Here is a 13,808-nt window from a genome sequence, read left to right as displayed (position 1 = left end):
GCCCCATCCCTGGAGGTGTTCAAGAGGGAACTGGATGTGGCCCTTGGTGCCATGGTCTAGTAGTCAGGAGGTCTTGGGTGACAGGTTGGACTTGATGATCCTTGAGGTCTTTTCCAACCTTATTGATTCTATGATTCTATACTGAAGAGTTTCTTCCTCAGCTCCAGTCTAACCCTGCTCTGCCCCAGCTTCAAGCCATTCCTCCTTGTCCTGTCTCTAGACACCCTCAGGGAAATTCCCTCTGCAGCCTTCCTGTAGCCACCATCCCTGGAGGTGTTCAAAGCCTGAGTACTTGTGGCACTTTGGGACGTGGTTCAGTGGGCATGGTGGTGGTGGACTGGGTGATCTCAGAGGTCCTTTCCAGCCAACCTTTGTGACTCTGTGGGTGCTGTCCAGGTGTAGCTCTGCTTTCTCTTTAAATAATCCTTGATGCTTCACTAAGCCTTTCCCTTGTCTTTGCTTCCTTCTCCATCTTCTCTCTGCAGTCAAAAAGCAAATGGAGATGAAGTCCCGAGGGGTGAAGCTGATGCCCAGCAAGGACAACAACCAGAAGACATCAGTGTGTAAGTGTTGTGGCTGCTCCTTAACGCTGTCTCTTGAATGATGGTCTCCTTGAACATTTCATTTGGACTTTGCCAGTGATCTCTAAAACTCTCTGAAGTGTTACTGCTTCCCTTCTCTTCCCTCTGCATTACTGCATCACTTCCAGTGCTCTGTTCACAAGCATTTACTAACTGGTTGAGGTGGGCACGGAGGGGCCAGGTGTGTGTGCATTTGATATGTACTCTGTGTGCTTCCTGCTCAGGGACAGACTGGGATCCCTGCCTTCTGTCACCTTTTAGCATGGAAAAGGTCAAGCTGCCAACAATTTTATGCTGGATTAATGTTACTGCTGTAAAATGAAGAGTAGGGATGAGGCCCACCACCCAGAGAAGACCTAGCAGAACCTCCACAGAGGCCACCACAGTCTCTGCCTTGTTCTCTTTGCATTTTATTTCACTTTCCCTGCAGGAAAAAAAACCCATCCCAAGAAGTGGTAACCCTGGGGTTTATGCTCTGCCTGTTGCTCACTGCCTGGCCCCTGCTGTGCTTTCCTCTTGCAGGAGGTGACTCCGTTAGGGTTTGTTCATTCTTTGCATTAGGTTCTTCTCAAATCAGAAGCAAGGCTCTCAGTTTCTTTCTACAGCCTCTTAAGGCTCTAAGCTGAAACAGGAGGGACCTGCATTAACTCCAGTGTGGTTTAGATCAATTCAAATAGGAGCAGGATGCAGCTGGGTGGTGGGGGTTTTTTTTGGTGGGGTTTCTTTTGAGCCAGATGTTAGAGAAGATGGAATTGCTCATTTTATTGCCCAGTCCACTTTCACCCACCAAAGTAGCACCTTTTGGACACTGTCACTCCTTGGAATTTGGGATTAAAAATCCAGTTAAGGGGGGGAAAAAAAAACTCAGCACCCAAACCACCAACCCCTGGATGAAGTGAGTTTGAGACATCACTTAATGCATCACTTAATACACACTTGCTGTCTGCCTGAAATGAAAATGGCTCCATTCCAGCCCCAGGGCTTCTGAGCTCCAGTTTTCCCAGAGCATGACTCAACAAGGTACCTAAAGAGCAGGAGGTCAGTTGTCTCAGAATTCCAGAGCAGCAAACACTGAGCTGTGTTGAGAGGAAATTCATTCAGCACGAAGAAAGGACCCTGTGTGGGAGAGGTTCCTGCTCATATGATGTGTCCTTGCCAGGAGGAGTTGTAATGGACATTTCAGTTCACTTGAGTGGGGATGGAATCCTGTTGGAGAACACCAGCAGGTGTGGTTGTGGGCACTGGAGAGGAAAGGATGTGCTGGGAGTGGGAGTTGGGAGCTGCGGTGCTGGGGAGCGTGGGGGAGGGAGGCGCCGCCCTGTGAACGATGTGGTCCTGGTTTGGAGCTGTTAATTGATCTGAGTATTCTGGCACTGAGAACACACAGAGTTCACGTTTCTGCTCCCTGGGAGTGCTGAGCTGCTTCCCTGCAGCAGTTTCACCCATTGCTAATGACCTTTTCCCCAGGAGCTCTGGGAAAAGGCACTGGAGGGGCAGGACCTGAACTCTCCTTTCCAGCCTACCCTGCTCTGTCCTGATCGTGCTCCACTTCTGAGGATAAAAACTTAGGGAGTTCTTGTTGCCTCTGCCCAGTTTATCCTCACCCAAGAGAGAACAGGCTCCAGCCTTCAAACTGTCAATTCAGCATCTTGTGTAGTGCTAATCTTGTCATACTTGATAAGGCAAACCAGAGCAAGGGAAGGCAGCTTAGCCTGGGAGCTATTAAGCTCTCACAAGGGAGATGGTGACAGTGCTGTGGCCCAAATTCTGTTACCAGCATGGTGCTTGCCACCCACCCTTGTGCCTTCAGCTCCTTCCACGTGCACTGCTCTCAGCAAGGTCTGGATTGCAGACCCAGATTAACCTCTATCTTGCACAGCCTTCAGCTGCAGTCCATTTCCAACTTCAGAAACGCTGATTCCTGAGCAGATGTCTCCAGGAAAGCGGTTCATTTTCAGAGCCATGGAGCCTGGGATGTCAGCTCCTTTTGTTCTCTCTCTCTCTCTCTCCTTGCCTCTTTTATTTATTATTTGCATGGCTAGCCATGCCCCTTCTTCTCCCCAGCTTCCACGAGCTTATGAGGCTGCCTAGGCATCAGAGATAATTACACAGGTGGGACAGGCTGATTAAAGACCTGGGAGGTTTGCTGCTGTTGCTCTTGTATCGTACGGCTCAGCTCTCGGAAAGTGAGTGAGCGATTCCTGCGGCTCTCAGCTCCCAGCTCCAGCTGGGGCATGCTTTAGTTCCAAAGACTTTCTTGCCAGCGATGTTCTCTACTGCTCTTTGCCCCTCTGCCCTTGGAGACTATCTATGAGCACATCAGGCAGCTTGCAGCTGCCAGCTCCGTGCCCTGCAGCTCCTGCAGAGGTTCTCTGGTGTGCTGGATGGACGCTGGGTAGCTGCCAGACCTTACCTGGGCAGATGAAAGCCTTGGGTGTTTCATCTGCCTGCATGGAGGCAGAATGTAGTCACATAGCAGCTGCTGGTGCTATTCCAGAAGAGGAATTCATGTGAAACCATGGAATGTGGGGAGGGGGGATGGTGCTGATGGTGCTTGGTTGCAGTCAAACGTGTTTATTGAAAGGGAAATGAAGTGCCTGGTACTGTTCACCACCCCTAAAACCATTTGGATGTCTTGCCTGAGCCGGTTTTAGAGGCAAAATAATCCAGCTCTGGAGAATAAGATATAAAAGGCAGGTTTGTATTTGAGATCTTGGGGGTTCTGCAGTACATAAATGTGCCTAGCCCAGGTCTGGGGCTTAGCTTTTACCAAACAGCACCAAAGTTGCCCTGGTGACCTTAGCCGCGAGCCCTGCCTGCAAACGCACTGCCGGCTGCTGCTGGAGGGGGTGGTGTGAAGCGGTGCAGGCTCTGTGTGCGTGCAGGTTTGTCCAAACCTCTTTTAAATGTACAAATGCAGAGTCATTCTGGAGGCACTGGCCAGTTCCAGCCTTCAGCCTAGTGTGTGGAAGCTTCCAGATGTCGAGCATTGCAGCAGGCTTGCTTTCTGCACCAGGTGCTGAGGGATGAGTGTTGGTGTGTGGGGCTGGGCTGTGCTGCAGCAGCACAAAGGGAGTGGTGAGCAGGGCAAGAGCCAGCCCTGGATTTCTAGCTCCTGGCAGGAGAGCTCTGGAAGAGGCAGGGTTTGGTCTGGGTAGGATGTGCTGCAAAGAGGCTCTAAGAATCTGGAAGTCTGTAGATGTTTCTGACCTCCTGTACTTCTGAACTATGCTGAGGTAGCACCAAGTTGTGAGACATGGGTTCAGAATTCCCCAGCTGGAAGTGGTCTGCTCCAGTGTTAGGGCCTCTCAGCCTGAGGCTGAACCCTTTTCACACCTGCATGGAGCTGGATGCACATGGTTAAGCTCTGGATCAGCATCCTGGGGGGCTGGAGATGCTTTTGGCTGCTGGGTGCCAAAGGACCTTCCTGGATCAGCAAGGCAGTGAGCAGCTGGTTGGGGTGAGCACACTGTCAGCAGCTCAGCCCTCCTGCTTTAAGACCTGGGTTTGTAAGCCAATACCTTGACTGGGTGGTTGCAGGGAGTACCTTCAAGGCCCAGTGTGCTCATCAAGTTTGACCTTTCCCAAACAACTGCAGCAATTCTTCCCTCCCCCACCCCATGCCAGGGGGAAAGAAAACCCTCACTGCCTTTCTCAGGCTGGGAAGTGTTGAGTCTGTGTAAAACCTTTCTGGCTGCTGCTTTGTTTTGCAGTTCCTGTTGGACATTCCTAGATTCCATGCAAAAACTCATCCCTGGGGAGCCTCTCAGTGAACTTACTTTATTGAGAGGAGGAGAGGCAGAGAGCTAAAGAGGGCTCCCAGTTCTTCCAACAGATGGAGTAAACTACTGTGGCCAACCAGGTGACTGTAAGGGGCTGCCAGTGAATGCAGGAAGGCAGCTGGAAGGAAGCAAGAGGAGGAGACAGGCTGCAGAACTAGTTGCATGGTTTGGGGGGGGAGAGTCTCCTTGAGCCTTTAGTGGAGGAGTGGAGCAGTTCATCACAGTTTTGACCACCTATTGTTTTCCTAGTGCCCTTGAAAAAGTCATTTTGGAGCGCTGCAGCCCAGGCATAGATCAGTCAAGCCCTCAGGAAGATGAACACAGCGCTGACAGCAAGTCCTCAGCATAACAAATATGGTTCACAACCTCTGCTTTAGTTGTGTTTGTGTGTGTGTGTGAAAAGATAGAACAAAAGTTCCTCTAAGTGACCAACTAATCCATCTTCTCCTTTTTTTCCTTTGCTCTCTTTTACAAGTGAGATTTTCCAGCTCTCATGATATGGAGATACTTTCCCTTTTCCCCCCCTTGCTCTGTTTCTATCTTCTCTGTGCTCTGGTTTATCTGCACATGCTGTGTAGGTATGAACAAAGGGGTAGCTAACAAGAGAAGTGGTGGGCTTAGCCTTCAGCAATGTGTTTGATACCTGAACCCCTGCCTTCTGCTGCTTGGGGGTTCTGCTGCTCAGCTCTAGCCTCGCTTCCTCCTGAAGCTTTTCAGTTGGAGGCTTCAAGGGTCCCTGTCAGCTGGTATGGGACAACATGCATGGGTGTGCTGCCAGGAACGTGGGCACAAAGGATGCTCTCTGGGTAGCCCCTTGACCACGGGAGAAAGAACTTGGTGTGGGCAGGCAGCGCTCTGCAAGGAAGAGCACACACAAGTGCTTGGGTGCAGATGCCTCTGTAGAAGCTGGCTTTGTGCATGAGGGCGTTGCAGATCTGTCTCCTTCAGCGTGGTTTGACTCTGGAGAAGGTGCAGAAGATGAGGAATCTTAGCACTTTCCCTCCAGTTCCACAGGGACTTGTGACATGCAACCCTCTCCCAAATGTCAGTTTGGCTTTGGAGCTATCTCTGTGTGCAGCCAGCATGCTGGTGTAGGTAGGCAGTGATGTGAGAAACCCTAAAGAAGGTGCTGCCACCTCTGTACTCTCATCCCTCAGCAGCACTGCTAGCATTCCAAGCACTGACAGAAGGCCTCTTGCAAGCTGGGGATTGGATTTCCTGAAGGACAACCAAGTTGTTTTGGTGCAGACCTGCTGCAGATAGCCACTCCTGGAGAAGGGTTTTGTCATGGCTGCTTCAGTTACTGGGGCACTGCTGCTGGAAGCATCAGTCAAATCCCTGCCCTGGACAGGGGCTGCCATCCTCCTGGCACTGGTGTACACCCAGCAGCATCAGAACCTGTGAAGGGTGGCAGCAAAGCTTTGTAGCTACAAAATGCAGCTATCAAAAGACATCCTGTGCTCCTGTCATGCTTCTGTCTCTTGCTGGTGTCTCCATCCATGAGCTTAATGTGAGGTCATGAATATGCAAAAGGAATAAAACAGTCCCCCAGGAGCCTGCTTTGCTCTAAGGCTGTGTCTCGATTACTCTTGTGCCCTCCAGCACACGGAGAAGGCTGTGGAGCACCAAAGCTTCCTGCTGAAACACCAAGCCCTGCCCAGTGATGGGATGGTCCCAGCCTTCCAGGTGCTGCAGGCTGCACTGCAGGGGCTCAGATCCAACATGCTGGGCAGAAAGTGAGGCCAGGAGAGACTAAGGCTCTTTCAGAGCTGATGGGCATGAGATGTGAGATGAGGCAATAGTGCCTAGAGCCAAGGAGGAGGCCAGAAGCTGCAATGTTTTCAGCAGCAGTTGTGTGTGGATGCTCAGGCGAGCACCATGAGCAGAAGATTGATCCTTCTGTCCTTCTAGAAGCTGTGCTCCACCTTCCAGCTGTGGTGCCTGCCCACGAAGGGGCTGATTACCCCACAAGCAGTCACCACATTTGCTGGTCCTGCCTTTTTGTGTGCTTGTGCTGTGCAGTCTCTTTGTGCTTCTCCTCCCACGACCTGCTCACGTCTCCACACCTTCCACCACGCCAGGGAGCCTGCTTACATCACCACACCATCATCCAGCTGGCAGTGGGCTTGGGCAGCCCTGCTGACATGGTGTGCCCTTAAGTGTAATTGAGATTGGTCCTTTCATCTAGTGAGAGACAGTGGTGGGATGGAAACATTCTGGCTTCAGCTCCGTGCTTCACTGCTCCAGCATCACTGCCAGGACAGCATCACTCTTTTCTTTGTGTCCTTCCCTTAGTGGCACAAGAGAAAATGAGTCACAAACTTCTGCAGCTCCCTGACAAAGCCACCCCTTTGCTCCCCCTTCCCCCCCCTTTCTGTGCATTTTGGTAGCTGCTGGAGGCCACAGAGAGGTTGGGGTTGGAAGGGACCTCTGGAGATCACCCAGTCCAACCCCGCTGCTGAAAGAGGTTTGTCTGCAGCAGGCTGCCCAGGGCTGCAATGCCCAGGTGGGTTTGGGAAGTCTCCAGAGAAGGAGACTCCACAGCCCCTCTGCTTTGAACCTTTGAACTCACTCTATTGCCAGACCTCACCCTCTCAGCCTGGTGGCAGGGCCCCCAGGTGACACCCAGCTCAGGCTGATGCTCAAGGGCTCCGTTTGCACCGCTCAGCAGGCTGGAGAGGGAGGGATGGGCAGACAGAGGGCGATGCCTGGGGGTGTTTGTTCAGTGCTGATCACCACTTCACAGGTCTCATGTTCTGCTGGCAGCTCCACAAAGGTTGCTCCATGACATGTTGTCATGCTCAGACTAAATGACTGGCTTTGAAAATCCCAGCCTTGCATTGCCCTCTCCTTTCTCCCCCTTGTCCTGTGCTGGTCCCATCCACCTGCCTTTTCATCAGGCTCTTTTCTTCCCCTGGTAGCACCTGGCTGGGTCTCTGGAGGGTGGTTGGTTGGCACCTCCTGGCATCACAGGTGGCCATTTTAATCACAGGCTTCAGAAGTGGGCTGCTTAATTGCTGTCATTTTGCAGAATGGAGGTGGTGGTGGTGCTGGTGGGGTGGGGGGATTGAAATATAAACCAAACCCAAACCAACACTTTCCAGAGGTTCTTCTGTGGAGGAAGGGAGGGGAAACTGCCTCCCTAGCTGACATTTCCTGGGTGGGTAAACTGAGCTGAAATGATTCCAGTTGCATTTGCTTCCAAAGCCTTTTTCTTTCGGTGGGGGAGGTGTTTGTGGTGGTTTTGGTTTCCTCTCTAAAGCAAATGGAAGACATTCAGGGGGTTTGAGCTCCCAGTTGCCATTTTTCTCTCCACATCCACCGAGGCAGCTGCTGGAAGAATGTTGCTTTTGCTGTTCTGTCTCTGTATATGTGCTGTTTTTTTGCCTTGTAGTAACTCAGGTTGGTGTGTCCCAGGGACATAATATGTGTCCAGACCCTGGGATTCCAGAGAGAGGCAAAAGGATAGGCAACGACTTTAGGTAAGAACCTTTTCTCTCTGACTTTCCTGCATGTTGCACAGCTCCTGCCTGCCCCCACGGGCTCTGTTCCTTGGCCCTGTCTGCTCTGGTTCCAGAGCTCATCTGCACATCTTTCAATGTGTTCTCTCCCCAGAGCTTGCTGAGACACTGATGGACTAGAGCAGATGTGTGCAAATGTGCACTGCTCTGTGTGTGTGCAAATGTGCACTGCTGTGTGTGTGCTAATGTGCACTGCTGTGTGTGTGCTAATGTGCACTGCTCAGTGTGTGTCTCTGTGTGTGTCTCTGTGTCTGTGTCTGAGGCCATGGCCCAGATCAGAGGTTCTTTGGATGGTTTGGGCTGGAAGGGATCATTAAGATCACCTAGTTGCAACCTCCTGCCACGGGCAGGGACACCTCCCACCAGCCCAGGTTGCTCAAGGCATCATCCAGCCTGGCCTTGAACACCTCCAGGGAGGGAGCATCCACAACCTCCAGGGAGGGAGCATCCACAACCTCCAGGGAGGGAGCATCCACAACCTCCCTGGGCAACCTGTGCCAGTGTCTCAGCACCCTCACTGGAAAGAGTTTCTGTCTAATCTCCAGGGTAAATCTCCTCTCTTCCAGCTTCAATCCATTTCTCCTCATCTTGGCACTCCCAGCCCTTGTCACAAGTCCCTCCCCAGCTCTCCTGGAGCCCCTTCAGCTACTGGAAGGCTGCTCTAAGGTCTCCCTGGAGCCTTCTCCTCTTCAGGCTGAACAGCCCCAGCTCCCTCAACCTGTCCCCATAGAGAAGGTTCTCCAGCTCTCTGATCATCTTCATGGCCTCCTCTGGACCCACTCCAGCATTTCCTTCTTGTGCTGGGGCTGTCAGAACTGGTCACAGTGCTGCATAGGAGGTCTGTCAGGAGCCAACTAGGGATGGAGAATCACCTTCCTCATCCTGCTGAGCACACTGCAGCCCAGGCTGAGGATCTCCCATGTTCTGTCTCCCAGAGTATTTCTCTTTCCCCACCATTCAGCCAGTTCTGTTAATCAATGTTTGCTGGCATTCCTTCAGTTAAGTGCAGCAAGAACTGCCTTAAGCAGCAAAAAATACACCCCCAAAAACCCCCACCAAAACAAAACTCCCCTCTCAAATTAGCTTAAATCACAGCACGGCCCTGCCCCTGGTGAATTTGAGATGAGTTCCCAAAGTGCTGTCACAGCTCCTTGTCAATAAGTGTGTGTGAAGCTGGGTAATTGTTTTCTGATGGAGTTCCAAACAGTGCTGCTGCTCCCTGGGAGTGGGAAGCACTCGTCCAGAGCATGCAGGAATGGAGCAGCCTGCTGCTAGCCATGGGTAATCAATAGCTCATCTTCCCTGGCTGGCCATGGCTGCTCTGCTCCCTACAAGTCTCTTTCAATTTAACCTCAGTCCATCAAGGTTTCCTGAAATCCAGAGAATAGGGGGGAAGGGTGAGGAGGGAGGAGGGGGAATGCCCTAGCCCCTAAAAGCCACAGGATAAATCCTCAGCTGCTGTAAGCCAGCCTTGTGCTGATCCAGAGAATCAGCATGGAAGGGTTTGGGTTGGAAGGGAACTTTAAAGTCATCTAGTTCCAACCCCTGCCATGGGATCTCCCACTAGACCAGGTTTCTTGAGGCACCATCCAAGCTGGCTTCAAGGTCCCATCCAACCTGGCCTTAAGGATCCATCCAACCTGGATTCAAGGTCCCATCCAACCTGGCTTCAAGGTCCCATCCAAGCTGGCCTTGAACACCTCCAGGGAGAGGGCAATGAACAAAGCAACACTGACTTAAACCAGCAAAGCATCTGAGTCCACACAGAACCACAGACTGGTCTGGGTCAATGCTTTGACCAGCCTGGCCCTGAACACTTCCAGTGCTAGGACATCCACAGCTTCCCTGGGCAGCCTGTGCCAGTGTCTCCCCACTTTGTGTCCACTCAATAGCTACCTGCTGCCAGTTTGAACCCATCACCCCTTGTCCTGTCACCACAGACCCTGCTAGAAAGCCTCTCCCCACCTTCCTTATTGTCCCCTTTCAGCATTGAAAGGCCACAAGAAGGTCTCCCCAGGCTGAGAGAAGAAAGAGGAAATCTTTCAGTAGTTCAGCAGCAGATAAAGAATTTGTGTTTTCTTTATCAGAATGCTGAAGGTGTCCTCCCTTGGGGCTGAGGCTCCCACACTGACCACTCAAGTTGCCTTGAAAGACTTAAATCTGCTCCTGGACTTGTCACTACCTCAGGCACATGGTGCCCAGCACCAGCAAACCGCCCAAGCAGAACACTGCTCCTCATTCATCTCTGCTGTTGCCTGCAGGGCAGGGCAGCTCTCTCTGCTCCCACCTGGGAGGATCACTGGGGTGGTAAAAAGTGTCAAGGCTGTGGCTGCAGAAGTGTCTCAGCTGCTAATGTTCCCCCTTTGTTCTGTCTGCTAGGTTAGGCTCCAGCATCCAGTTCACCTGCAACGAGGGCTATGACTTACAAGGCTCCAAAAGCATCACCTGTAAGAGAGTGAGCGACATCATTGTTGCCTGGAGTGACCACAGGCCAGTGTGCAGAGGTGAGAGACACATCCAACCTCCTGACTCATGCAGACTGCTCTCAGAACCCATCTCCTGGATGTCCCCTTCCTGCATCACCCATCCTGTCCTCAACTTTCTCACCATTGAGCCATAGAATCAATAAGGTTGGAAAAGACCTCAGAGATCATCAAGTCCAACCTGCCACCCAACACCTCCTAAACCATGGCTCCAAGGGCCACATCCAAGCCTTTTCTGAACACCTCCAGGGATGGGGACTCCACCACCTCCCTGGGCAGCACATTCCCATGGCAAATTACTCTTTCTGGGAAGAACTTTCTCCTCACCTCCAGCCTAAAGCTCCCCTGGCACAGCTTGAGACTGTGTCCTCTTGTGCTGGTTGCCTGGGAGAAGAGACCAACCCCCACCTGGCTACAACCTCCCTTCAGGGAGTTGTAGACAGCAATAAGGTCCCCCCTGAGCCTCCTCTTCTCCAGGCTAAGCAACCCCAGCTCCCTCAGCCTCTCCTCCCAGGGCTGTGCTCCAGACCCCTCCCCAGCTTTGTTGCCCTTCTCTGGACACCTTCAAGTGTCTCAGTGTCCTTCTTAAATTCATTGAGGCTGGAAAAGACTTCTAAAATCATCAAGTCCAACCTTCTACTCAACACCTCCACCACCCCTAAACCATGCCCTGAAGGGCCCTGTCTGCACATTTCTGCACATTTCTTGAGCACTTCCAGGGGTGGTGACTGCAGCACCTCCTTGGGCAGCCTGTTCCAACCCCTGACCACTCTTGCAGCGAAGGAATTGCTCCTGACCTCCAACCTAAGCCTCCCCTGCTTCAACTTGAGGCCATTTCCTCTTGTCCTGTCTTTAGTTACCTGGGAGAAGAGACCAACACCAGCCTCACTCCCCTCTCCTTCCAGGCAGCTTGGTGAGGTTCCCTGGTTAGCTGGGGCTACAGCTCAGCCTGCTGCATGGCTCAGGGTGCAGAGAAGCTTCCAAACCCCAGCCCCAGCCAAGGGGCACAGCCAGATGAGCCCCACCTGGCCCTGTGCATAAGGGAGCTAATAAAGCCATCTCCACTACTTAGGGGACTTTGAAAGCTGTTAGCTCAGCCCCACATGGGTTACACTTGTGTCCTGCATCCCTGTGTCCTACTCCTCCCCACCCAGCAAGGATTTCTGTTCCCTTCTCTCTGTTCCACTTATTCCATAGATTCATAGAAAGGTTTGGGTTGGAAAGGACCTTAAAGCTCATCCAATTGCACCCTCCCTGCCATGGGCAGGGACACCTCCCACCAGCCCAGGTTGTTTCATCCAACCTGGCCTTGAACAACTCCAGGGAGGGGATAGCCACAGCCTCCCTGGGCAACCTGTTCCAGATTCTCCCCACCCTCACTGGAGAGAATTTCTTTCTAATCTCCAGTCTAAATGTCCCCTCCCCAGGCTCCAATCCATTCCCTCTCATCCCATCACTACAAGCCCTCATCAAAAGTCCCTCCCCAGCTTTCTTGCAGCCCCTTTCAGGTACAGGAAGGCTGCACTAAGGTCTCCCTGGGCAGGGATACCTTATAGAACCATGGAATTGTTAGGGTTGGAAGGGAGCTCAGGGATCATCCAGTTCCAACCCCATGACCAGGGACACCTCACACTGCAGCAGGTTGCTCACAGCCACCTCCAGCCTGGCTGCAAAGACCTCCAGGGATGAGGCTTCCACCACCTCCCTGGGCAACCTGTGGCAGTCTCTCACCACCCTCCTGGGTGAACTTCTTCCTAGGCTTCCACTAGAGCAGGCTGCTCAAGGCCTCCTCCAGCCTGGCCTTGAATTTCATTTTGTGGGATGAAGATGAAAGTGGAAAGGAGGTGAAAGCCTGAGACAAAGCCTTGGAAAGCTAAGATGGAGAGAGATTGTTTGAGGTGGAGCTAGCTGGGAGCAGGCAGCGGCGTGGGATTTCCTCATCCCAACCCTCTCCATGGCTCAGCCTTCAGCTGAATGGAGATTTCCTCCAGCAGAAGCCCCACAAATGCTCATTTCGCCCTTGGCCATTTTGATTTCATTCCCTCTCTGTCTCTCTCTGCAAAGCCTCATCTCTAATTGTGATATTTGTAATGCTAACAATGAACAACTTGTAATAATTTTAATTAAACCCCTCTCAAGCTCTTAAAGTCCTCAATTGCTCTTTCTGTTTTCTTTTCCCACTTCTTTCTCTCTCTCTCTTTTTTTTTTTCTTTTGCCTTTAATTTCATGGGCAGCTATTTATTTTTTTTTTCTCTGTTGGTTATTTCCCTCTCCCCTCTCCCCCCCCCCCCTCCCCAATCTAATTCTTGAAACAAGCCTGGAATAAATTGAATCAGTGTAAGAGGATATTTGGCATAAATATGTGACACTATAAAAGGGAATTTATGGTGTCCTCTTGCAAGAGATAAGAGAGGATTTGCCAGCATTATTCTGACTATGATTCAACTCCATTCCTTTTTTCACCCCACCACTAACTTTTGGGAGGTTTCCCCCCCCCCCCCCATCTTCTCTTTAAAAAGTTTTCCCTTTCCTTTCATTTTTTTCCCCCCTTTCTTTCTTTTTCTTTCTTTTTTCTCCTTTCCTCCCCCCCCCCCCAGCTTTATCCCACTGTTTTAGTCAGCCTGTTCCATTTTTGTCCTTGGGTATGGAGCTTATCTCAAGCTGCAGAAATGGGGGTGCCTGCTGAGGCAGCTTTTAACCCCCCTCCCTGGACAGCTACACAGTCTAATATCCACTGCCTGAACCTCTTGCCACTGCTGGGAGGCTGTTTTGCAGCTTCCCCGTCTCCAGGCCAGGTTCCCTCTGGGTCCTGAGGAGACACAATTAATCCTTCCATCCTCCTGCTGCCCACTTTGAGAACAGGAATAATGAGATTTAACCATAATTTAGGATGGGCCACAAGTGACAGACTGCAGGATGTGGTGACATTGGAGAGGGCAAGGGGAATGAGGTTTGAGCACCATGGGCAGATGCCTTCAATCCCTCCCTGAACCTCTCCACAGCTCCTCTTGTTCTTGTGCAGTCACACAGTTCAGCCAGCAGATTATTTTTGCTGCTTTAGTGCTGTTTGGAATGGATGTGGTGGGGGGGGTGAGGGGGAGAGGAGGGAAAGAAAGCCTTGCAGGTGGCAGATGTGCAAATCTGACTCCTCTGAGGTTTGAGGGGAATGAAATTTGAAGGCTCCATCCCAACTGCAGCAGCAGTTACAAAAGCAGGACGCTGCTCCTCACGTTTTCCTGGTGGAATATTTCAGCAAAGGGATACCACAGGCAGGAATTGCCCTGCTGGAGCACTTTGCAGCTTCTGCTTTACCTGAGATGTTGTTAAGATAGGGAGCTGAGCTGCTGTCGTGGTCCTGAGCCCACAGCCCCCTCAGAAGGGAGGCAGCGCTTCCCTGATAAACACTTGCTGTGCAAGTGAGTTTTTGACCTGCAATGATAA

At 51.7% G+C, this 13,808-nt stretch overlaps 1 protein-coding gene across 1 annotated transcript in view; it reads left to right on the top strand.

The window, feature by feature from the left end:
* Window positions 1-13,808, top strand: part of CSMD2 (CUB and Sushi multiple domains 2) — a 316,793-nt gene that overhangs the window by 187,074 nt on the left and 115,911 nt on the right. Inside the window, exons 6-8 of the mRNA XM_054170896.1 lie at window positions 486-563; window positions 7,758-7,845; window positions 10,264-10,388. Of these exons, the coding sequence (XP_054026871.1) occupies window positions 486-563; window positions 7,758-7,845; window positions 10,264-10,388 (291 nt within the window). The remainder of the gene's footprint in view (window positions 1-485; window positions 564-7,757; window positions 7,846-10,263; window positions 10,389-13,808) is intronic.

Source organism: Dryobates pubescens, chromosome 20 (assembly GCF_014839835.1).
Source record: "Dryobates pubescens isolate bDryPub1 chromosome 20, bDryPub1.pri, whole genome shotgun sequence".
In the NCBI taxonomy this organism is placed as follows: Eukaryota; Metazoa; Chordata; class Aves; order Piciformes; family Picidae; genus Dryobates; species Dryobates pubescens.
The sequence above is the reverse complement of the archived record's forward strand: the minus strand, read 5'-3'. Positions and strand labels throughout refer to the sequence as shown.